At 48.2% G+C, this 25,758-nt stretch overlaps 1 protein-coding gene and 1 long non-coding RNA gene across 4 annotated transcripts in view; one reads left to right on the top strand and one right to left on the bottom strand.

The window, feature by feature from the left end:
• JADE2 (jade family PHD finger 2) overlaps nt 1–25,758 on the bottom strand; it is a 122,089-nt gene that overhangs the window by 90,270 nt on the left and 6,061 nt on the right. For all 3 annotated transcript variants that reach the window (XM_028493241.2, XM_028493248.2, XM_055086769.1), the window contains exon 2: nt 25,274–25,386. In XM_028493241.2, the coding sequence (XP_028349042.1) occupies nt 25,274–25,363 (90 nt within the window). In that variant the 5' untranslated portion in view covers nt 25,364–25,386. The remainder of the gene's footprint in view (nt 1–25,273; nt 25,387–25,758) is intronic.
• LOC102981376 (uncharacterized) lies at nt 7,103–25,751 on the top strand. The gene is made up of 5 exons (XR_003681052.2): nt 7,103–7,261; nt 8,306–8,477; nt 13,359–13,478; nt 23,648–23,979; nt 25,637–25,751. It is a non-coding gene; the product is annotated as an uncharacterized lncRNA (long non-coding RNA).

The following is a 25,758-nucleotide window of genomic DNA, read 5'->3' as shown; positions in this document are numbered from 1 at the left end:
GTACCAAAAAAAAAAAAAAAAAAAAAAAAAAAAAATTATTTATTTATTCATATTTGGCTGCCTTGGGTCTTTGTTGCTGCACACAGGCTTTCTCCAGTTGTGGTGAGCGGGGGCTACTCTTCATTGCGGTGCGTGGGCTTCTCATTGTGGTGGCTTCTCTTGTTGCAGAGAACGGGTTCTAGGCACGCAGGCTTCAGTAGTCGTGGCACACGGGCTCAGTAGTTGTGGCTCGCAGGCTCTAGAGCGCAGGCTCAGTAGTTGTGGCGCATGGGCTTAGTTGCTCCATGGCATGTGGGATCTTCCCGGACCAGGGCTGGAACCCGTGTCCCTTGCATTGGCAGGCGGATTCTTAACCACTGCGCCACTAGTGTAGTCCCCACAAATGTAATTTTAACATTAAAAAAAAAAAAAAAAGCAAAACAGCATACCAAACTCCATATAGAGCATGATGCCAATTTTGTATTTTAACATGTATAAGCATAGGAAAAATGGGAAGGAAATGCACTTAAATATTAACAGTGGTTACCTCTACTTAGTGGGATTATAAGTAACTTTAATTTTAGTTGTACTTTTCTGTATTTTCTTATTTTTGCAATAAGAAAACCAAGTCATTTAAAAATATAAACATGAGGGAACACTTCCCAACTCATTCTATGAGGTCAGTATTACTCTGGTATCAAAACCAGAAAACTATAGACCAGTATATTTAATGAATATAGGTATAAAAATCCTCAACAAATACTAGAAAACCAAATCCAATAACATATAAAAAGGTTTATAAACCATGACCAAATGTGATTATTTCAGGAACACAGGTTGGTTTAACATCTGAAAATCAATTAATGTATATATTATAGCAATAGAATAAATGACAAAAACCACATGATAATCTGAACAACTTTTGACAAAATTCAACAGCTCTTTATGCTAAAAACACTCAACAAACTAGGAATAGACAGGAACTTCCTCAGCCTGATAAAGAACATCTACAAAAAAAACCCTAATATCCTATTTAATGAGGAGATGCTGAATGCTTTCCCCTGAAGATCAGAAATAAGACAAGAATGTCCACTCTCATCACTTCTATTCAACACTGTAATGGAATTTCTAGTCAGGGCAATTAGGCAAGAAAAAGAAATAAAAGGCCACTGGACCAGAAAGAAGTAAAACCATCTTTATTCACAGATGACACAATCTTGTATATAGAAAATCCTAAGGAATCCACTAAACATCTATTAGAACTAATAAATAAGGTCAGCAAGTTTTCAGGACATAAGATTAATAACAGGGACTTCCCTGGTGGTCCAGTGGTTAAGACTCCGTGCTCCCAATGCAGGGGCCCAGGTTCAATCCCTGGTTGGGGAACTAGATCCTGCATGCATACTGCAACTAAGAAGTCTGCATGCCACAACTGAGACCCGGCACAGCCTAAATAAATAAATATTTAGAAAATATTATCTTAAAAAAAAAATCAATATACAAAAACCCATTGTATTTCTCTATACTAGCAACATAATCCAAAAATGAATTAAGAAAACAATTCACAAAGAATAAAATACTTAGGAATAAATTTAACCAAGGAAGTGTAAGATATATACTGAAAACTACAAAGCATTTTTTAAAGAAATTAAAGATCTAAATAAATGGAAAGACATCCCATGTCCATGGATCGGAAGACTTAATGTTGTTGATATGGTAATCTATAGATTGAATTCAATCCCCATCAAATTCCAATGGGCTTCTTTGCAGAAACTGACAAGCTGATCCTAAAATTCATGTGGCAATGCAATGGAGCAAGAACAACCAAAACAAGCTGGGGGAACAAAAAAGGAGGACTAACACATCTGCTTTCAAAACTTATTACAAAGCTACAGTAATCAAGACTGTGTGATACTGTCATAAGGATGAGATCTATAGATCAACAGAATAGAACTGAAAATTCAGAAATAAACTCTTACATGTAAGGTCAACTGATTTTTTTTTTTTTTTGGCCACACCACACGGCTTGCAGGACCTTAGTTACCCGACCAGGGATTGAACCTGGGTCCTCAGCAGCAAAAGCACAGAGTCCTAACCACAGGACCACCAGGGAATTCCCTAAGGTCAACTGATTTTTGACAAGGGTATCAAAAGAGTTCAACAGGGGAAGAACAGTCTTCAACAAATAGTGCTGGCACAACTGAATACTCACAGGAAGAATGAAGTTGGATCCCTACCTCACACTATATGGAAAAATTAACTCAAAACAGATCAAAGACCTAAATGTAACAGGTAAAACTCTTAAAAGAAAACATAGGAATAAATATTTATTACTTGGATTAGGCAATGGCTTCTTAGCTATGAAATCAAAAGCACAAGCAACCAAAGAAGAAAGAGATAAACTGGACTTCATCAAAATAAAAAAATTTGTGCTGCAGAGCGCATCATCAAGAAAGTAAAAAGAACAACCCAGATGATGGTAGAAAATTTTTACAAATCATGTATCTGACAAGAGACTTGTATCTAGAATATATAAAGGACTCTTACAACTCAATAATAGAAAGACAAATACTCAGTTCAAAAAAATGGGCAAAGGATCTGAATATACATTTCTTCAAAGAACACAGAGTGCAAATGGCCAATAAGCACATGAAAAAAACATTCAACATCATTAGCCATCAGGGAAAAGCAAATCAAACCATAATGAGGTCCTATGTCACATTACTTGGATGACTATAATCAAAAGGATATATATGGAGTGAGAGTTTGGGGTTAGTAGATGCAAACTATTATATATAGAATGGACAAATAACAAGTCCTACTGTATAGCACAGGGAACTATATTCAATATCCTGTGATAAATCATGATGGAAAAGAATATAAAAAAATAATGTATATATACATATAACTGAATCACTTTGCTGTACTGCAGAAATTAACACAACACTGTAAATCGACTATACCTCAATTTAAAAAAAAGGACAGATAATAATAAATGTTGGCAAGGATGTGGAGAAATTGGAACCCTCACACACTGCTGATGTGAACGTAAAACGGTGCAGCTGCTTTGGAAAAACAATATGACAGGTCCTCAAAACATTATACATAGAGTTACCATATAACCTAGCAAATCTACTCCTAGCAATATACCCAAGGAAATGAAAATATATGCCCATACAAAAACTTGTATATGAATTCCATAGCAGCATTATCCATAATATCCAAAAAGTAGAAACAACCTAAATGGCCATGAACAGATGAATGGATAAACCAGATGAAATATATCCATACAATGGAATATTATCCAGCCATAAAAAGGAATGAAATTTTAATACATGCTACAACACGGGTGAACATTGAAAACATTATGTAAGTGAAATAAGCCACATACTGTGTGAGTCCATTTAAATGAAATATCCAGAATAGGCAAATCCATAAAGACAGAAAGTAGGTTAGTGGTTATCTAGGTCTAGAAGTGGGGCATGAGGGGAAAAGTAAAATGACACCTAATGGGCATGGTTTTTTGAGGAGGAGGGTGATGAAGTGTTCTGAAATTGATTGTGGTGATCGTTGCACAACTCTGAATACCCTAAAAACCACTGAATTGTATACTTTAAATAGGTGAATTGTATGGTGTGTGAATTAGATCTCAAGCAAGCTGTTTATTTTTTAAAACGTCAATGGATCTGGGACTTCCCCGGTGGTGAGTGGTTAAGAATCCGCTTGCCAATGCAGGGGACACGGGTTCAATCCCCAGTCTGGGAAGATCCCACATGCTGCTGAGCAACTAAGCCTGTGTGCCGCAACTACTAAGCCTGAGTGCCACAACTACTGAAGCCTGCGCACCTAGAGCCCATGCTCCACAACAAGAGAAGCCACCGCAATGAGAAGACCGTGCACCATGACAAAGAACAGCCCCCGCTCACCGCAACAAGAGAAAGCCCTTGCACAGCAAAGAAGACCCAACACAGCCATAAATAAATAAATAAAAATTAGGGGAAAAAAAAAAAAACTTCAATGGATCTGACAGTCAGGAAGACTCTGGTGACACCCAGCCAAAGCCATTTCAGTGCCATGTCGGGGTGTTGGAAAGTAACAGGCTGGGGAGTAACGTGAGCGAGGAAGAAAGGAAAATACATGGAGAAGACTCGGGAGGCTCATCTGTCGACGAGCAGGAGTGAGGCCTGATGCAGGGGAGGGCTTAGGGGTTTACAGGCCCCCATGAGACACATTATATTCCTAAGCCTGAGATCCAGTTCCTCAGAGAAGTTGGTGATGATGACTCTGTGGGCCTCTCCAGCCTCTATCCTGATGCTGGCTGGACTGGCCAGGCCAGGCCAGTCCTCTCTTCTCTATACCACTAAAACTTGGCAACCTGGAAAGGCTTACCACACACCCTGCCTCATCTCGGAGCCCTTCCCTGGAGGTGCTAGCTCCCACTGACCTCTTGCTTCTCAGCATGCTCTCACACTACACACAAGATGTCCTCACCATACTATATCTTACAGTTTACTGAAGCAGCTTCCAAGTATGGGGAGGATGCAGGTACACACACACTGCTTCCCTAGCCTGTGAGGACAAGGGGACCCAGGCATGGTTCCAGCTTATATATCCCTGACTCTTAACTCCCACCTGCTCAAGCAGGGCTTCTGCAGCCCCCTGCTTGGTGCCCCAAGGATTTCTGGGAGCCCCAGGGAATGCTCTGGAATAGTCCAGGAAGGTCCCATGCAGGGTCTGCTGTCTCTTCCCTATGCTGTTCTTCTGGTCACTCTGTCTCCCAGTGAGGATGCAGGTCTTGTTGGTGTTGGTTACGCTTTGTCAGAGGGGTCCCTGAGCAGCATAGCTTGGATGTCACTACTTTACTAAAGCAGTGAGAAAGCCCAGTTTTTAAGGACTACCTTTGCTCTTGTGCTTTCTATGGAGTCAGACATTTGGCCATATGAAGCTTAGCTCAGGGTGTGTCCTAGTGGAGGAACTACATGGAGTGCAGCCTCAATCAGCCTTAATGCTATAGCTTATAACCTCGAAGTCAGTATGTTCTCTACATTGGCCATGGGATTCCCTAACGATGACCAGGTATCCCTGATTCACCGATGCTAACCTGGGGACCTGATGTGAGGAACAGGATATTGCCTGGAGCCTGTAACCCAGAATCGTGAATCTGCCAAACTCATTCATAAAGATTTATCTTATGACCATCGCCCCTTGCCTGGGCTTCTACAGTTTGACCTCCCTTTGAGGAGATGGTCATTGAATCTGGGTTTCTAGGAAAACCATGTTTTCCTTGGTGACTACATGTGTCATCCATTCCACCTGGACCAGAGCCAGTGAGTAAGATACACTTGGGCCCTAATGTTTTCAGAAGAGCACCAAGTCCCATGGGGCTGGGCTTAAGGTGGGAGAGGGTCTTCTGCGTACCCTGTCCCCCTCTTGAAGAACAAAAATGCGTATTAATTAGCATATGAAAGAAAGGCTCTGATAAAGCCTACAGTAAATGGTATTTAAGTCTTTTGAACGCAGTGCTTCCCAAACATATTTTTCCATGGGACCCTTTTTTTTGTCCACCCCACCCACTATCATCCAGGGGCACATCACCCTAACTGTAAAGTCCAGAACTTATGACTGGCATTTGGGGCCCACCCTACAGATTTCATTGGTCAACCTCTCTCCTCTCCTGCCACCAGTCCTCTCCACATCTTGCATGTTCTTTTCCTCAAAGGCATAGCCCACAGCTGTCTCCACCCTGCTGGAGCCACCTGTTCCCTTAAACACCCAAAGACCCCTTTTCCCACCTCATACCCACTGCTGGCTATTGCTTCCAACCTTGAGTATCCTTGAGTACCCCTGGATGCCTGTCCTCTCTCCCTCCTCCTTTCCAGGTCATTCCTTGCTGCGTTCTGAGTTGCCCTTGTGAGGTTATGGGCATGGGATACCACATCTGACAACAAGCCAAGGGGGCAGGACTGGGTCTTGAAGAGTTCTCAGAACCTGAGCCCCCTCACTCAACTTCCTACCCCACAGGGACTCTGCCTCAGGCAGCAGAAGAGCAGAGGGTGTGATCGGAGGTGAGATGGGGGTGGGATGACAACCCAGTACCAGATTCTCCCCTGGGCAGGGACCAGATGCTGTTCCCATGCCTGAATCTGACACTTGGTGAATGAACGATCAATGATGGTTCTTAGAGAGAAACCCCTACCCCCATTTCGGACACATTTCCCTCGTGGGAATTGGCCAACTTCCCCAAACTCAAGACACATCCTGGCTGGAGCTGGCTATGGGCCGGGCACCTCCGGGGTTAGCAGGTCAGGGCGGGGTGTCCTGGAGAGCCGCGGATGGGCCTCACACCCAGCCTGGGCCAGGACACCCAGTCCTTGGCCGAGGCCCAAACCAGCTCTGTTTACAGAATCTGTCAGCTCTGTTTCCCCCTCCCCCTCCCACCACTTCCCCTAGAGTCCAGGGGGCTGGGAGACGGCAGGCGGGGCCTGAGGGAGCCTAGGAGGCAGCCAAATCCCAGGCCGGCCTCTCAGTACTCCTCCCCTTCTTGGCTCCTAGGGTCTATCCGCCCCGTTCTCCAGTCTTCTGGTTTCCCCTTTAAAGCATTGAGTGGGAATGCGAATTTTAAAAGAGAAATCTGCAGAAGACAATGCTTACTCCCAAGGAAAGTTTAGCTAATGGTGGAAAGACAGGAGCAGTGCCGGTAGGCACAGGGAGACTTTTCTAGGCAAGGGGCTTCCTGGATACCTCCAAACAGCCTGGAAGGAGGTTCCCTCCTTCCTCAGGACCCCAAACCTATGGGACCCTGGGAGTTTTTCCAGAACTGCCGGAGGGACTTGGTGCAAATTAGCTGTAGCCGGGCGGGTAGGCCGGGGGCTTTCGAGGGGCAGACACGTCTTGAGATAAGGCCAACGGCCGGCCGGGCCGCAGTGACTCAGCTGCGGCGGCTGCAAGGAAGCTCTGCGGGCCCCGAGGAACGGGACACAGGAGGCGGGGCCCAAGACGGGACGCCCCGCCCAGCCCCAGGGCTCCGGGAAGTTCCGGCCCACCACCCCCAGCTTCCCAGAGGCGCCCGGATTTCCCACGGGTTTCCCCATCTTCTGCAAATAGTAACAAAGGCTGGCACTTTCAGAGCGCTCACTAAGTGTTAGGCACTTTGCGGGCATCGTGTCTTGTTACCTCCATCAGGGCTCTGAAGTAGGCGCCACTATTACCTCCATTAAGAGACATGGAATCTGAGGTTCAGAGACGCCCAGCGACTTGCTCAAGGTCACACAGCTACTGAATGGTAAGGGCTACAGTTTCCAAACCCCCAGACACCTCTTGCCCCTTCCCAGCTCCCATGTCTCCCATGTCCTGCCCCTCCAGGTGCTAGCAGGTCCCCTGGGGGGTGCCTCCCTAGGCAAAACCAGAAACCTGGACATCCCCTGGCCTGGGGCTAACTCAGTTCAAATATTTATCATTTTGAGGCAATTGCAGTGGTCTTGATTACGTGTCTGCTGAACTCCCAGCCTGGTTTCAGGTGGCGGCAAAGTTTCCCAGCCCTAAGTTTCCCTTTGACCTCCACTTTGAGGGGAAACTCCTAGGAACAGGGCTATCCCCGGGGAACACAGCCCTGACAGCACCCAGCTCCGTCCTCTGGAGAGACGCAGTCTCCAGAAAGCCCCTGCCTTGCTCACAGATTAGCTCCCCAAACCTGGGACCCTGCCAAGTGAGAAGCTGCTGGCTGGCCCCTGCCTGTGTGGGGTCAGGGCCAGGACTGTGCCACAGAAAGCCAAGTCTGAGCCCCAGAAGGGGTGGAGGAACAAAGAGTACCCTGGGGCTGCCCTGGAAGGTAGTGAGCTCCCTGTTATCTAGGGTGGGGGAGCACCTGTGGAAGAAATGATTCAAAAAGAGGGTGGGATGAGATGACCTTTAAAACCCCGAATTTCTCTATTCTATGAGTCAGGCAGTGTCCAAGTGAATGGCTTGTTCTGACAGCTGCTTAAATGGAAACTTTCCCAGACTCTCCCACTTCCTTCCCCTTTGACCTCTTTCTGCTGCGCTCCATGATCTTCCTTCTGGAGACTCGGAGAATATTGGAAAGAAGATGACGCCCATGCATCCCTGCCTCAGTTTGCCACTCTGTCCCCGTGGCCATTGTGTGGGCTCTGGGAGGCTCTGATTCATGGGAGAAAGGAAGGAGGAAAGGAAGGAAGGAAGGATGGAAAGAAGGATGTATTTTAAGATGAATGACTGCCTCTGGTTGAGCTGGTTTGACCTGGGCCCTAGTCCCAGCTCCAACCTCTTCTCCCAGATATGTGACCTTGAACAGTGTCACTTTACCTCCCAGGTCCCCTGCAAAATGAGAGAATTTTAACATCAACCAACCTTCCTGTGAGGGTAGTTGGTAGCAACAATGAGTGACCACCGTGGGTAAAGTCTTCCCAAGCACAATTGTGTGACGGCGCTCAGCAGGCAGCCCAGCTCTACGGGCGTCATTCTTCGTGGTTCTGTTTGAGGAGGTAAGTCCGCAAGGACAGGCAAGTTTTGGTGGGACAGAAGGGAGAGAGAAGGGGGCCTGAGCAGGGGCTGCAGGGGATGGGTTTCCTGCAGTGGGAAGAGCTGTCCTAAAGATACTACTGTGTATCATCTCTGCGTGCCAGGCATGGTGCTAGGGGCTTCACACACATTGTCACATTTAGTTCTATCTATAAGGTAGGTACCAGTATTATCTCATTTTACAGATAGCAGTATCAAGGCTTACAGAGTTTAAGACACTTGCCAGTGGAGGAGCCAGAATTCACAGCCAGGCTGGCTGACTTTGGAGCCCTGTCCTACCCAAGTCCTGACTTGGGTCCCTTGCCCCTTCCCCACAGTTGTCTTGGAGGCTGGTACCCAGTGGCCTGTCTGATCGTGCCTAGTCCTCCAAGATCCCTCCCCTTTCCTGGCACCCTCCTCTGCCAGCTGTCCTGTCCAGTCAGAGTGGCTTTGGCCAATGATGCTAGAGACAGTCTGGCATCATGGCTGTGTTGGACCTTGTACAGAGAGACAAGAGTTGATAGGGGCTAGGATCAAAGCCCCAAATTACAGGAGATAAATAAGATGTGAGGGACGGGCCCTGGCTGGTGCTGAATCTTGCACAGCAAAGGAAGAAAGGAAGACTGGGAGGCAGGCAGCCACCTCCGCCTACCCTGCACCCAGAACTAAGAAGTGACCTTGGGCACCTGAAACCAGCTCTGGTTCCATAAGGGTTGAGGAAGGTTTTAGACAGTTATTTAGGAAAGCTGTAAGACTTGAGGCTGACCTAACTATAAGATGATATTGGAGGACCCCAAGATCTTCCCCAAACACCCCCGCACACATACACACACACTCTCCTGTCAGAGTCACGTCTGGCCTGGGGCATCCCCTGGTCAAAGCGCTGCACTGCAGTCCTCCTGGCCATCCTGGACCATCTCTGTCCAGTGGCACAGAGCCCCCAAAGGGGGCCCCCTTCCCCTTTAGTAGAAGAGACCCCTCCTTGCCCTCTCACCTCCACTCCCAGTCAACTGTTCATCTTTTCTTGGAAACAAATCACTCCCAACTTCAAAGCATCATAATTCCCCCCAAAGAGCAATCTCAAGAATGTCAAGGGGAAATTATTGAATTATCCTGGTTGGCAGAAAAATCTAATTTATAGTAAAGCATTTCTCCTGAAATTTTAATAGATTTTTTTTTCTTCCAATGGATTTTAATGCGCAATTGTTTCCCAGGCTTGGAAATTTAGTTTGAAGCACTGACATAGCTTTTCAGTTCTTGATTTATTGCCAGCTCCCTGCTTTTGAGCCTGATAGTAAACCCAACATCCTATTTTCTCTTAAATGTGAGAGGACTGCTCTCTCTGTTCAGCCTGCTGGACCAGACATCTGATGGCACTGCCACCTCATTAAGGGTATGAGGGGGTCTGGAGACCTGGCTGAACCCTCCCTGCCCTCCTTGACTGGCTCTCAGGGGCCAGTCCCCACCTTGAGGATTTTGCTAGCATGCAACCTCAATGCCACGTGTATGAGGATACCACTGGTCTCTGGGGACCAGTCGGGGCAATGGAATGGCTAACCTTCCTCTCTGCCCACTCCCTGCCTCCTAGCCTATCAAGGTGCCTGGCGCAAAATAAGGACTCAGCCAACAGGTGTCAGTTGAAATAGAGGGTGGCATGGCTGAGGGTCAGAGTCCTGCTTGGGCCAATGACAGCTTAGGCTCCCATTAGCAAAGGAATGTTGTGTTAACATCTTTGCCCAGGCTGCATTCCATTGGATTGGAATCATCTGGACATAGCACAGGATGCTGGCAAGGGTGCTGCCTAGAGGTCTCAAGTTATGGGGGCATGGCCAGCACTGGGGAAAGGGGCTAGAAGGCCCAATGGCATCAGAAATGCATCCTCCCCAAAAGATGAGAAACTCACTGTGCCCCCAACCACCTTTCAAGAGTATCTGACTAGAGCAATGCTTAACCAGAACTCGCTAATAAGGAGAGCAGGCTTTTGGAATGAATGACTGGCAGAGAAGGGAGATATTTAGGAACAAAGCCAACTTCTTTTGAGCCCTTGGAATGATAATATCGATTTTACAGATGCAGAAACTGAGGCTCTCAGAGAGGGGCAGAAGCTCACGAAGCTCTGGCAAGTAGCCAAAGTGACACTGAAGCCCAGATGTTTGACTCCCTGAGGGCTCATCTAACAGCATGGGAGTCTGTACCAGGGTTACTAGCCTGACACTACAGGACCTAGCAAAGATCAGGATCCTTTGGGAGGGCGGGGGTTCCTCAGGCCCCTATGGAGGCTGTCCCCCATCCAGTTTTAGAGCAAGCTGACAGGCCCATAAGGACTCCATCCTAGGTCATGGTTGTTCTCTGGAGGTTACTTCTAGCAGTCCTCCTATCCCTGACCCCATCTTTCCAAATATCCAGAGACCCTAGAGATTTCAGCCTCTTTCCTCCCAGAGATTGCTGTGGTGGCAAGTGGGAGAAGCACCTGGCCAGAGAAGGGTGGTGAACCAGGGGCAAGGGGAAGAGGGTCTGCACCTTTCCACTCACTCCTCTCGGTAATGTGCCCTTCTCCATCTCTCCCTGACTGCCTGAACTTCTATCCTCAGGGAATTTGGGTTTCCTCTCCCAGGGCATTGCCAGGAACAGAGGGACAAATGGCATGACCCCTGAAAAGCTCTGAGGGGCTCCCTAGGCATGGAGGGCACACCCTGGCCAGGGTCTGGACATGGAAGTAGGGGGAGCACTAATGCCCCCAGGAGAGCCACAGGACACAATCTCATGGGCAGAAGGGGCTTGGCATGTGGGTTACATTGTTTACCACACAGAGTAGGATGGCAAGCAGGGATGGGCACTTCTGTCCCACGCCCAGAACCCGAGGCAGAAGGGTGGAGGGAAGGGAGGGGGCAGTCCCAACTTCGCTAGCTCACCCTTGAGAGACCAGGGCTCTTGGCAGTGGCTGAGAATGGAGATGAAGGTGACAGTAGGATTTAGGGCAGCCCTTGGAGCCGTCAGAGGTGGCTGCTGGGAGAGCACACTGGCTGAGTCTCCCCCAATGGCCCACCCCTCTAGCCATCAGCCCCTCTCTTGGCACCTCTCGTGGGTCCTAGGCCGGCCTCACCCCACAGCACTTCTGCACACGGCCAGGCCCAGCCCCTGCCTGAAGTGGACCCTGGGCACTTAGTGAGGCCCCTCCTACCCTGTCCAGCCCTCTGGAGCAAATCTAGGAGCCCAGCCAGGAGTGGGTGGTTTGAGGGAGCTCACAGGATTGTGGGGAGGAGGATCGGGGGCAGGTGTTTCTGTGTGGCTCCAGGGCAGAACCAGGCCTGGGGCTGAGCATCCTGGAGACCCTGCTCCCATGAGGAAGGCGTCTTCACCACTCAAGCTGCGAAAGCACAGAACAGGAGGCATCATGGGGAAAGAGCGCCCTGCCAAAGGGCTCCTCCCCTAGGGGCCTGCCTCTCAAGGCTACACCACACAAGCTTCTGCTCAGGAGAGGGGGAGCTACCACCCGGGTGAATCCACTCTGTTCCTCCAGATTTAATGACTCCCCAAATGTCATCTCTGCTGGGACAACTCCCTGGCTCTGTCCCAGCCAGGTGGAACCCCGGTCACCTCTTCCCTCCCCAGTGCTCGTCCCTTTACCCTTTGGCAGGCCTTAACACCAGACACGGCTGTGAACCAGGCCCAGGAGAGCTAAGCGGTGGGTGGGTGGACAGGAGAAGGAAATCTGAGTAGGCTGGTGATCTGATCCCAGCTCCTGGGAATGGGGAGCTCATGAGAGGCCAATACTGGGACCTTTCCCTGAGGGTGTCAGGGAGCCGGCTTCCAGGATGGGGGCCGCTGCAGCACTGATCGACACTTTTCAGAAGGGCACGATAGGGATCAGGGATGAGGAAGCCACTGATGGGACCCCAAACACATGGCAAGTCAGTCTTGGGTAGGTCTGGGGGTTTTGAGGGTCTCAACTGGTCAGCTAGGGGGGCAGATCCAAGGGGGTTTCTGCCTATGGCTCCCTGGTTGGTAAGATGAGGTGTAGGGCAGCCCACCTCTGGAAGGAGCTGTGCCTGGTCAGGGCCTTGGCCCCAACCGTGAAAGCCCCCTGTGCCACAGCCCCTGCTGACCAGCTATTCTGATCAGACTGTGGGGCAGGGCCCTTTTCCGGCGGTTCTCAAGCTTTGCCCTCTGGTGAGTAATTTCTTGGAGTTTGTGTCTGGCATCAAGATCAGAGGTTTTGCTCTCCACCTTCTGCCTCTGAAGGAATCATGAAGAAGAGCCCGTCTTGAGGGCCCTGGGGGATGCTTCTGATCTGAGAGAGGGCTCCAGAGGCAGGATGAGGGGCATGTATGGACCTGAAGTGCTTGGGGCAGAAGGCTCCTGTACCGGGTCCTCCAGCCCACACACCTTGGCATGGGCTCCCTGGGTCTGAGTCTGACAGGCACCACAGGTTGATATGCTTAATAGCGGTCATGCAAAAGGCACACCTGCCACCCAAGCCCTTGGCCGCTAGCCCATGTCTCAGTCCCACCACCTCTCAGCACCGAGCAGACTCACCAAGGGCAACCTGGAATGGCTGGAGCTCCAATTGCAGCTGGAAGGTTAGACTCGAAGAACTTTCTGAATATAAGAGCTGTGATGTGTAACCAGCAAAGGTGAACTGACCACTCATCTCTCAGCAACCAGGTGCCAGACTTGTCCCTTCAACCTGTCCCGCCACTGGTTAGATCTCAGTAAATGGTATTGCCATCCACCTATCCACCCAAGACCCCTGGGCAGCAAGCCCCTCAGCCCCATGTCCAATCTAGCCACAGGCCTTGGCATCTCTTCCTCCCAACACCTCAAGAATCTGTCTAAAGCCCTCCATCTCCACTACCACCACCCAGGCCAAGCCACCACCACCTCTCTTCTGGATGCCTGCAGCAGCCTCTCACTGTCTGCCTGCTCCTACCCATGCCCCCTGCTGTCCATTCTTCACCCAACAGCCAGAGTGAGCATCTCAAAATGTAAGTCAAATGGATCTCTTTCCTACTACAAACCCTCCAGGGTGCTATGATCCCCTTGGGTAAATGTCCTGCCCAATCTGACTCCAGCCCCATCTCCTGCTACCTTGACCACAGAACTCAGCTACAGTGGTCTCATTCTGTATGCCCTGAGCTTGACTATGACTCTCCCATCTCTCTGGCTTCTTAACCGTCACTTACTCATCTTTTAAGACTAGGAAGACTTTTCAATCTGCCAACCCCCTCCAAAGCTCTGAGAATCTCTGCTGAACCTCAATCTATTCCCCCAACACCTGTTACCTCTTGCTGTCTTATTTCTTTATTCTTGAGTCTACCTACTTGAGAATGACAGTCACAATCTAGACAACACACATAGAACAAGACATGTGAAATGACCACAAATTAGAGAGGCAGAAATAAAGGGAGGTTGGTGGTAGAGGTGGGGAACAGACAGCCCCCTCCCTTTGCCCCCATCCCTCCCACTATCTCCTAGGGTCATGAGTAAGCTCTCAGAAGAGGACACTTACAGATTCAGGTGCCTACTCCCATTCAACTTTTCCTTTTTTTATTGTGGTAAAATATACATAACATAAAATTTACCACTTTAACTATTTTAAAGTGTATAGTTTAGTGGCATTAAGTAAATCCACATTGTTGTACAGCAATCATCACCATCCATCTCCAGGACTTTTTCATCATCCCAAAATGAAACTCTGTACCCATTAAACAACAATTCCCCATACCTTTCTCCCCCTAGCCCACAACCACCATTCTACTTTCTGTCTCTGTATGAACTCTACTCTAGATACCTCACACAAGTGGAATCGTACAGTATTTGTCTTTTTGTGTCTGGTTTATTTCACCTAACATAATGTCTTCAAAGTTCATCTATAGTGTAGTATATATGAGAATTTCCTTCCTTTTTAAGGCTGAATAATATTCCATTTTATGTATACACCTCATTTTGTTTGTCCATTCATCCACTGACGTACATTTGAGTTATTACCACTTTTTGCCTACTGTGAATTATGCTGCTATGAACACAAGAGTACAAACATCTGTTCAAGTCCTTACTTTCAGTTCTTTTAGGTATATACCCAGAACTAAAATCACTGGATCATATGGTAATTCTTTTTAATTTTTTGAAGAACTGCCATATCATTTCCCACAGCAGCTGCATCATTTTACATTCTCACTGGCAATGAGCAAGTGTTCCAATTTCTCCACATCCTTACCAACACATGTTATTTTCTGTTCAGTTTAGTTTTTTGTTTTTTAATAGTAGTCATCCAAATGGGTGTGAATTAGTATCTCATAGTGATTTTAATTTTCAATTTCCTAATAATTAGTGATGTTGAACACCTTTTCATGTGTTTACTGGCCATCTGCCTATCTTCTTTGGAGAAGTGTCTGTTCAAGTCCTTTGTCCAATTTTAAATTCGGTTGTTGGTTTGCTTTTTGCTGTTGAGTTGTGGGAATTCTTTATATATTCTGGATATTAACTCCTTATATGATTTGCAAATATTTCTCTCATTCCATGGGTTTCCTTTTCACTGTATTGGTATTGTCCTTTGATGCACAGAAGTTTTAAACTTTGATGAAGCCCAATTTATCTATTTTTCCTTTTGTCGCCTGTGCTTTTGGTGTCATTTGCAAGAAATATTGCCAAATCCAGTGACATGACATGGAGATTTTCCCTTATGTTCTCTTTTAAGAGTTTTATAGTTTAGCTCTTATGTTTAGGTCTTTGATCCATTTTGAGTTAATATTTATATATGGTGTAAAGTAAAGATCCAACTTCATTCTTTTGCATGTAGATATCCAGTTTTCCCAATACTGTTTGTTGAAAAGACTGTTCTTTCCTTGTTAAATTGTCTTGGCACCCTTGTCAAAAACCATTTGACTATATATGTGAGGATTTATTTCTTGGTTCTCTATTATATTTCATTTGTCTATATGTCTGTCTCTATGCCAGTGCCACACTCTTTTGATTACTATACCTTTGAAGTAAGTTTTGAAATCAGGTGATATGAGACCTCCAAGTTTGTTCTTTTTCAAGATCGTTTTGGCTATTCAGGGTCCCTTGAGATTCCATATGAACTTTAAGATGGATTTTTCTATATCTGAAAAAAACATTGTTGGGATTTTGATAGTGACTGTATTGACTCTTGTGAGTTTGTTTAAGGAGGGCCTGGGCCAGCTAGGGTGTCCCAAGGTGACCAGGAACCAGCAGTGAAGTAAGGATGAATGGTGGTCTGAGCAGAAGGAGAAGGCACAGATTTAGCACATTGAAGAGTGGGGGCAAGGGGCTACCCTTCTTTAAAATACTGAAAGCTTTGGCTCTTCCTAGGTCTCCATCAGAGACAGATCTCCATGGCAGGAATTTACCCATTTGTATAATGGGCATTGCATTCCTAAGCCACTGAAAAGGCTCCTCCAGAATCAGATGCCTCCTCCTTTTCCTCATTTAGGTTTTTCAGCTCTTGAAGAACCTTATTCATTTATTAGGACCTGGTACTCCCTATCCTGGCTAGGGATATTAGCGCAAATTTTGATGTGGCTGAGATTCTGTCTCACTCCAACCCCTAACCAGGTCATCCTTCCAGTCCAGCCAGCTACCCCTTCCAGGAGAAGCAGGTTCCCTCAAGACTGTGGGGAATAGGAATGTGTAGTTATGGGCCCTCAGGGAGACGATGGCTGGGCAGAATCTCTTCGTGAAGATTATAAAGATGGTGTCCTCATCCTGGTGCATCTTATAAGCAGATCTGGACCTCAGCAGGTGAGGTCCACCTGCAGCAGTGAAAGCAATGGTGGATACAGGCAGCCTTCTTGTGCAGCCTAGACTCTTGGGAGATGATTCACTGGGCCCTAAGCCATACCTCTGGCTCTGCCTCAGAAAAACTCCTACACTCAGTCCATCACTGAAGACAGACAGGAGGATAAATGAGTAGACTCTGAGCCCCTGATGGGGCACCATTCCCAGTTCTGAGCTGTGACACTCATACACCCTGCCTGCTGGGCCATGGGAACACAGGAGAGCCTTTACCGCCCTAACTCTAGGAGGCATGGCTGGGGCTTCTGGCCACTCATCCTTCTCTGGAAGGGGTTGTCTAACTCCAACTCTGACAGAGGGCCCTGGGGTTTCTGGCACAGCCTGAATTTCTCTCTCAATGTTCATATATATGTGACCAGGAGTCAGAAAATAAGGTCCTTGAGCCAAATAGGAACCTTTATCCCAGTTTTTTTTTTTTTTTTTTTTTTTTTTTTTTTTTTGTGGTATGCGGGCCTTCCTCTGTTGTGGCCTCTCCCGTTGCGGAGCACAGGCTCCGGACGCGCAGGCTCAGCGGTCATCTCCGCGGCATGTGGGATCCTCCCATACCGGGGCGCGAACCCGGTTCTCCTGCATCGGCAGGCGGACGTGCAACCACTGCGCCACCAGGGAGGCCCCCCAGTTGTTTTTAAAGCATCCCAAACTTTATCAGACTAACAGGAGTCATTTTAGATACAGAAGTAAAGCAGCCAGCAGGGAACATTCTTCCTATTTCAGAGATGAAACGATAGAGGCCTAGAAGGTTATGTCAATGCTGGGAAGGGTCTCATCCAATTGAGCTTTTGTTTTACCAAGTGAAATCTATCCATCTGTTCATTCATGCATTCATTCAGTACCTACTACTGGACAGGTCCCTTGCCAGGGCCTGGGGATACAACAGTGAGTAGGACAGAACCTCTCTCTCATGGAAGTCTGCTGGGGGAGGCAGATGGTAGCAAACAAACAAATAAACAAAAACCCCTAATGAAGGGAAAGAAGTAATGGAACATGGGTCTATGGGAATATTTAACTAAAGAATCTGACCTGGATCAAGAAGTCAGTGAGATGATGCAGAGCAACTAAGCCCGTGCGCTACAACTACTGAGAGTGCGTTCTAGAGCCCATGAACCACAACTACTGAGCCCTTGTGCCACAACTACTGAAGCCCAGGTGCCTAGAGCCCGTGCTCCGCAACAAGAGAAGCCACCACGATGAGAAGCCCATGCACTGCAACGAAGAGTGGCCCCCGCTCACCGCAATTAGAGAAAGCCCGTGCAGCAACGAAGAGCCAACACAGCCAAAAATAAATAAAACAAAAACATAAATTTATTAAAAAAAAAAAAAAAGGTGTTCCCTGAGAAAGCAGAGACCTGAAGGATGAGTCAAACAGACAAAGGGGAAGGGGAAGAGTATTCCAGGCAGAGGGAACAGCATGTGCAAAGGCCTGGGGGCTGGAGGGACAGGCCCACAGAGGAAAGGTCACCTGGGGAGCTGGAGACCATAACCATGGGTTTGGGATTCCTACTTGTATTCTTCCACCATACCCCACAGCCCATTGCCCCCATGTTTCATGGCCTCAGATAACACCCTCAGCCCCTATTGGGCTGCTCACTGCACCCGCAGGTGCCCAGGAGAGCTCAAAGAAGGACCACAGAGTACAGAATATCAGAATTGTGCAAAGAACATATAAGGTGTATCCAACTTTGTTGAAGCCCCTTCAGGCCCTGTGGCTGGTGGAGGCCTCTGGCTTGAGTTAAGACTAGAGGCCAAAGCTTGAGTGCTGCATAGAAAAGTTTTACTGCCAAACAAAAAACTTCCAGCAGAAAGTCTAGGTTGGGGAAGGGGGAGAAATGGGGTTGGTCATGAACTATCTCTGTTCTGTATTCAAAAAACAAAGTTTCTGAGTGTTGCTGATTGGCTGGGGATATCTGGCTTGTAGGTCAGGGGAGCACTGGGTTGGCTGAGAGTGGTCGGCTGTGGACCTGGGGTGTCTGCTTCAGGATTATGGTGTCTAGCAGCCTCTGTGTGTACATGATATGCCCGAATCAAGATTTGGGTGCCCAATCAGGTCTGCACTGATGTCAGCAGGCTAGATGGCCACATTGGGGCTTATCACTGGCCACTGGCCTTCAATTCTTTACGTATGAAAGTGTGTGGGGACCTCCAGATCCCTACACCCTGAGTCCAGTCCAGTTAATAATTGTTTGCTGAATGCGACTGTCGATCTGTGATCTATATCCTCAACACCTAAGCCAGGGTTGCCTTCCTCTTCCTCACCCCCACATGCTGTGTTGAATTCTATTTCCTCTCATCTTCCACTGTGCCTGCCCTAGTCTAGGCTACCATTATTGCTCACCCAAAGGCATTCATTTCCTCCAAACTTATCACCTCCAGCTCATGGTCTATGAGTCATCTGTCTGAAATGTCACTTATCTTCTTAAAACCTTTGCTTGACTCCCTTTGGCCACTGGGACAAAGCCCTGAGGTTTGCACACCCAAGCAGTCGACCTCTCCAAGCCCACCCCCTCCATGTCCCCCTCACACACTAGGCTCAGCCACAGTGAATTTCCAGTTTCTCCAAAGTCATGCTCCCTCTCACTGTTAGGCCTTTGCCAGTGGTGTTCCTTCTGTGTGGAATGCTGTTCTCACCTTCACCTGGCCACATCCTGCTTATTTTTTAAGTGTCAGTTTATATGCCAATACGTTGGAGCCTTCCCTGACATCTCTAAATTGGGGTTAGGTGTTCCCACCTTGGTGTACCGCAGTCCCTTCTCTTCCTTAAATATTTATTTGAATTGGAGTGTGGGGGAGAGATGTGGTACCTCGGGTTATTTAGGGAAGACATCTATTCCCTGTTGCTCAAACTGCCTAGAAACATGGGCTGGAACCTCTGGAGAAGGAGATGCCAGCACAGCCCCGCTTCTTCCTCTAGTTCCTACTCTAAGGAGGGAGACTAGTCCCTTGGGCGGATTCTTCTCCTGAGCCATGCTGTAAGGAGACTCACTGCTTCGCCAGCAGGGCACACGGTGGGTAGAGGGCTCCAGGTTGACCAGCCAGAACACTGGACCTACAGGGGCCAGGCAAGGGCCCAGGTTGGAGAAAGGCAGGCCAGCGTTCAAACTCTGCATCTCTCCATCTGACCGAGTGACCGTGCCGTTAAAGCTGCCTGACTTTCCGCTCAGCTCAGCCCGGGCTTATAGTGGGGGTTGTGCTAGGCCAACAGGATTCTCAAGCAGCCTGACTGCCTTTTGAACTTGAGTTTCTGGCTCTTGGGTGAACAGAATGAATATTCTTCTGAGAACTATAAATGCCTCCCTGGGCCTCTGTTCTTTTTTTTTTTTCTTTCTTTTTCGGGCCTCTCACTGTTGTGGCCTCTCCCGTTGCTGAGCACAGGCTCTGGATGCACAGGCTCAGCGGCCATGGCTCACGGGCCCAGCTACTCCGCAGCATGTGGGATCCTCCCAGACTGGGGCATGAACCCGTGTCCCCTGCATCAGCAGGCGGACTCTCAACCACTGCGCCACCAGGGAAGCCCGGGCTCTGTTCTTTGAAAGAAATCAAGGGGTCCCACAGACTGACCTCAAGGCCAGTGATTTTTTTCCAAAGTCAACACAAGTCACCACTCTCTGAAACCTTCCACCAACTCTGCTCCTCCCCACCACCACCCTGCCACCGCCATGTCAAGTGGTGATGGAAAGTTCTCAAGGGCCCCCTCTCCTGTTGTGTAAAACAGGCACCCATGTGCATGCCTGACTGTTGACTGGGGTGAGTTCTAGGGAAAGGAGAGTTGGGATGACACAGTCATTTTACTGTGTATGTTTCTATAATGTGGGGATGTTTTTACAAGCATGTATCACTCCTATAATTAACGATACAAATCTAGTAAAAAGTTCCATCTTGCAGGCCATAGGTTCGGAGGGCAGAGGGTGACAAGGAAGACTTGATAGGTGAGATGGCACTGGAGCTGGGCCTGGTCAGGAGGGCAGCAGTGGCAAGGGGACCTTTGGACCCGGTAAAGGCAAGATCCAGGGCTCAAAGATGAGAGAGCTTTAGGGGAAGAGGACAAAAAGGATGGGCACACACTGGACTGGAGGAGGAGTTTATGGAAGACTGGTGAGAGGTGAGTTAGTACTGTAGTGGGTAGGCCCTTGGATGCCAGACCAAGGAGTTTATATTAAGGGGTTTTTGAACCAGAGAGATGTGACCTGAGCTAGGCCTTGGGGCTGGAGCTGGCATAGGTGAGAGAAAGGTCAGGCCTGCCAGGAGGCTATTTGCATATCCCAGTGAGAAGAGCAACAGTCAGGGGAAAGGGGTTCCTGGATGAATAAGCTGGGCTGGCCAGGACTTCAGCACTGATGACCCACCCTCCACCTATAGCACAAATCCTCCCAAAGCCTCACTGGGCACTGGCAGCTCTGTCTGAGGTTTCTGGTCCACCTGTAGCCGGAGACAGGGTGACATCCCAGTGTAACTCTGGTTCAGTCTCACTTGCCCACCTTGACCCAGAAAGGAGGTGGACCTCTTGGGGCCTCCAGTTCCTTTTGCCTTCACAGAAGAACTCCAGAGCAGCTGTTTGATTTTGGGTCATCTGGTGATTCATTTGCATATCACGTTTTCCTGGGTCCTAGAGGAAAAGCAAGCCTGTACACCACCAAAAAAGTTACTAGGATGTGTCAGCATGAGCCAGATGACGATTCTCACACTGTAGGGCCACCTGCAAGATGCAGGACGGTGCTTTGGCAATGCTGGGGGTTCCCTAGGGCTCCAGAGAGGCCCAGACACCTCAACGGACTGGGTCTGACAGCAGGGAGGGTAGGTTAGAGTGCCCCACCCAGTGCACCTCCCAGCCCTGCCTCCTGCCCCATCAGAGGTTGCTGGGGACAGTCATGCCTAAGGGGCCATCCAAGGTGACTTGAGGACCTACATAGAGATGGACTGGGCCTTGGGCAGGTTCTTCAAGATCAAAGAACCCTTCTCCTCTTCATAATTATGGTTCCCCCCACCCTGTTATGACCAGCTACCAAGGACTCAAAGTTGAAAGAAAACCCAACGAGCAGGGAGGGAGCATCTTCTCCCCTCTCTGACTCCTCTGAGTTGTTTAAAGGAAAGAGATGAAGGCTACTGCACCCTGAAGGGCTCAGAAATTTCAGAGTCCAATGAACACATCAGGCAAGGAAAATCTCTTCCTCTACCACTGGTAGTCTCACAGCTAAGAGCTCTGGGGCTTGCTGTTCCCTTTGCCTAGATTCCCTTCCTCACCTGGCCCCATCGTGGCTGAGGAACTCCTGTTGTTTCTTGCACGTACCACCTTTTCTGTGAAGTGAAGCTTCCCTTTACCACTCTACCAGCACATTCCCCTCCTCCATTGTTTCTGTGTCGTGTATTTAACCTATCACTGCATATTGCACCCTCTGCTGTTTTGCTTTATTTATGGTCTGGTGTGATGTCATATGAGCCTTCCCCTGCTCTGTGTCCCCAGGGGGTAGCTGAGTGTCTGCCTCATTGAGCAGGTGCTCACTAAGCATTGCTGCAACAGAGCCACAAAGCACAGTCCTGGATTTCCCAAGCCAATTCTAGGCCACTTTGGGATGCTTTACCCTTCCTAACTACCCCCTACCAGCCCACCCTTAGCCTCCAACACCCCCCTACCCCCACCTGAGGTTGGAGCCTGATGTCAGCCACACCTGGAGGTGTCTTTCTTGAAAGGGTCCTCAAACTAGCAGTCTGTAGAGGTCCCCCAAATTCTCGGTGACCTTGGCACTCGGGCCAAGGCAGAGTGGGGAAGGCTGGAGCTGTGGTGATCCCTCACTGCTCTGGAGGTTGACCCTTGTGCAGCAGCAATGTGGTGATGATTGACAACCCATGTACAATAAGGAGCATGGGTTGTGACCCGGGTGAGTGAGCATGCTGCCTACCCAGGGTGCCCTGACACCCCACCTGGAGATGGCCTGGTGTGGACTCAGGACCCAGGACGTTATCCAGCTTGGGCTATGGTCAGGGCACACGAGACTAGCCAGGCAGGTAGGAGACTGTAGTCACCCTCCATGAAGCGAGCACCTCTGAATCCTCAGTCCATCTCTTCCACCCTCAAGATAAGGATCCAAGGTCCAGGCAGGCCTTGGCAGTGAAGAGAAAGCCAGCCCCTGCCACAGGGGCCTTGGCAGTACCAGCAGCCCCCTTGGATGCCCCAGCTATAGGCTTCTTGCTTCAGACTTTGCATTCCTCTAGGATGACAGTGCCCTCTGTCACTGGCCACTCAGCCAAGTCAGAGCCTTGCCCTCCTTCTGCCAGGGCAGCTTTTCTATGGGCTTCTCAAGCCTTAGAATTCTCTGGCTGGCTGATGGCTCATCTTCTGCTTAGCCAGGCTCCAATGTCGGGCTCAACCCCAGCTTGAGTCAGCACCCAGCTGGCTGCTCAAGCCTTGGCTCTGGTCTCTAAGAGGTCTCTGGGCAAATGTGCAGCTCAGCTCTAAACACTCTTGCATTTGGTCTCTTTGGTTCATTGATCAGGAATCATACAATCTTTTAAAAACACAGCTGGTAGAGTTGCCCATCTGGGCTTCTGCATTTGGGTCATAAGTTGGGCTGCCTAGAATTTATTTAAACCTGCAGGTCTGGGTGCAGAATGAGGCTGCTCTCACAGTGTCTCCTGTGATGGTCTTCTCATTTTCTGGATCATCTTAATTCTTGGGACCACTCTTGGCTGGGTTTCTAGGACTCAGTCTGTTTTTAATGTTCATTTGTCTCCTGAGTTCTTCTAAGGACTATTTTCTCTTGACACTGAGACTCACTAATTACAGGATAAAGCACTTATCTGCACTCCTCCCCTATCCCTGCAACACACACACACACACACACACACACACACACACACACACACACACACACGTTTCCCAGACAAGATGGGTCAGAAGTCCTTAGCCAGGTCACTAACCCAAGATAGTGATGTCCTCTGTGCTCCCCTCCCCGCAACATCCTTTGAAATATACACAGGAACATTGCTGATGTGTCAGAGCCTGCCAAGTGTCCCCCAATATCTGGTCTAGCTGAGTACATGGCATCCAAAATAAATACTAAATTTCCCAGCCTCCTTTCCAGCTATGTGACTAAGTTTTGGTAAATAAGCTATAAGTAGGTGTATGCAACTTCTTGAAAGGCATGCCCTTCTTCCTTTCTTCTTTTTTCATGCCAGCCAGAAAGTACCTTCTGTGATGTGATAGCTGGAGTTAGAGCAGCCATATTAGAATATTAGGATGAAGCCACTCTCTGAAGATGGCAGATGTGGTAGCCCAACTTCCAAGATGGCCTCCAGTAATTCTCAACCACTGGAATGTCCTTGTTTCATTCTCTTCCGTATTCAACAGGACTGACCCGTGTAACCAACAGGCTATTGCAGAAATGATAGTGTGATTTCTGAGACTACTTCATAAAGGACACTGCAGCTTCTGCACTTGCTCTAGGCTAGTGGAAGCCAGCTGCCATGTTGTAAGCACACTCAAGCAACTCTATGGAGGATTATAGGTGGTGAGGAATTGAGGCTTCCTGCCATCAGCCAGAACCAATGTTGCAGTGCCAGTCAAGCCATCAAGTGACCACAGCTCCATTCTGACATCCTGACTGCAACCTTATGAGAGAGCTTAAGCCAGAATCACCTAGCAAAATTACTCTTGAATTCCTGACACACAGAAAGTGTGAGGTAAGAAAAGCTTATTGTTGTTATAAGCCACTGAGTTTTGAGGTAATTTGTTATAAAACAATAGAGGAAAAAAAACAAAATAGAAGGAGCCTTGACCCTCTGAAATTGTGGAGGGCCATAGCAACCCTTACATTTACATCAGACTTTTTTTTAAGAGACATAAACTTCTCTTATTTTCACAACTATTATTTTGAGTTTTCTGTCATTCCTATTCCTAGTCTTATTTTGGAACTACTCATTCAGAAACTCTTTTAAGAATTGCTAGCTGGAAGTGCCTTTGGAGGCCATCCCCGTCATCCCTGCTGCCAGGGGCATGTTGAGGCCTAAATCTTCCCAAGATGATGGGTAGTTAATGTCTAAAAATGCCTGTAAAAGGAATTTTATAATGAAGACCACTGGCCAAGGATCAGGAGAACTTGGCTCCACTCCCTCCTGAGTGCTATCATTTATTTAACACTTTGGTGACCCTACCTGGCACAGAGGGACACTGTCTTTATATGGGATGTCTATGAGGCTCAAACAGATGTGTAAATAAGAAATTTGGAGAGTGCCAAGCTGCTCTACCAACTGAAGAAAGCACTCTTGCTGTGGATCTGGCTGTTTCTGTTTCTGGATGGAGTTAGCCTGCCTCAGCATTTACAGGTGTTCCTTTCATGGACCAGCTTTCAGGTATGCATCTCTGTGGCCTAATGAACAAATCCTCACCAATGATGAGACACCCTTCTCAGATCCATTCAGCCATGGCAGCTGACAGGGCTTAGTGATGGCAGTCCTGATGGTTAGTCTAGTTTTTAACTAAAGCACTTCTTCCCATTGCCCTGGTTGCAAGACAGTGGCCAGACCTCTGACACTTTCTCTCCACCCCATGTCCTGCTTTGTCACAGACCACAATTTCCAAGTGAACTAACCATCCAACATGATTCCTGACCCCCAGCATCACAGTTCCCGGACCTGCTTAATGTTCCTTACCTTTTCCCATTGGCTCTTGCCACACTGCAGGATAGCCTCTCTCTGAAATCTTAGCCTCCTGAATTCTACCAGAGGCCTTGACCTCCTGCTTTCTAGATTTTTCCAGTCCACTCTCCACTCCTGCTCTTGCACTTCAACAAAGACTCTCTGTCCCAAGAGGCTTCAATTGATTCTCCAGTCTGGCCGCATCAGAATCATCTGAACAACCAACAATTTTCTTAAACCCTATATTAGTTAGGATAATGCTAGATGCTATAACAAACAAATCCCCAAATGTATATTGGCTCAGACAATATAGTTGATTTCTTGTTCACAAACAACTCACGTGGGTGTTCCTGATCAGTGGTGTGTGTCCTCCAAGTGATAATTTAGGGACCGGGATCCTTCCACCTTGTGGCTCTGCCATCTCCAACATGTGGTATCCAAGGGGGCCTCAAACTAGAAGAGGAAAAGAAGGGTGGAGAAGGCACATCTGCTTCTTAACTATTTGGGGCTGGAAAATACATGTCATCCCTGATCAACATTCCATTGGCAAGAACGTGTCACTTGACTCCTCTCAGATGTAACAGATGTGAGAGGAGGGGTATATGGTGGGAAATGTAGCCTCTGCTGGGAAGCCCCTTCCTGCCTCAACTCTGTTCTATGGCAGGGCAAGGGATACACTTTTTTCTTTTTGGTGAACATTTAGCTCTCTCTGCTACACACTGAAAAGGAAATGAACTTTCTGCCACAACTGTCTTGTAAGACTGCAGCCCAAGTACTACAGGCCGACCAACCTTCCTGCCTTCTATGTCCTGGAGAAGACCCTGA

This window comes from Physeter macrocephalus, chromosome 8 (genome assembly GCF_002837175.3).
Source record: "Physeter macrocephalus isolate SW-GA chromosome 8, ASM283717v5, whole genome shotgun sequence".
NCBI lineage: Eukaryota > Metazoa > Chordata > Mammalia > Artiodactyla > Physeteridae > Physeter > Physeter macrocephalus.
The sequence above is the reverse complement of the archived record's forward strand: the minus strand, read 5'-3'. Positions and strand labels throughout refer to the sequence as shown.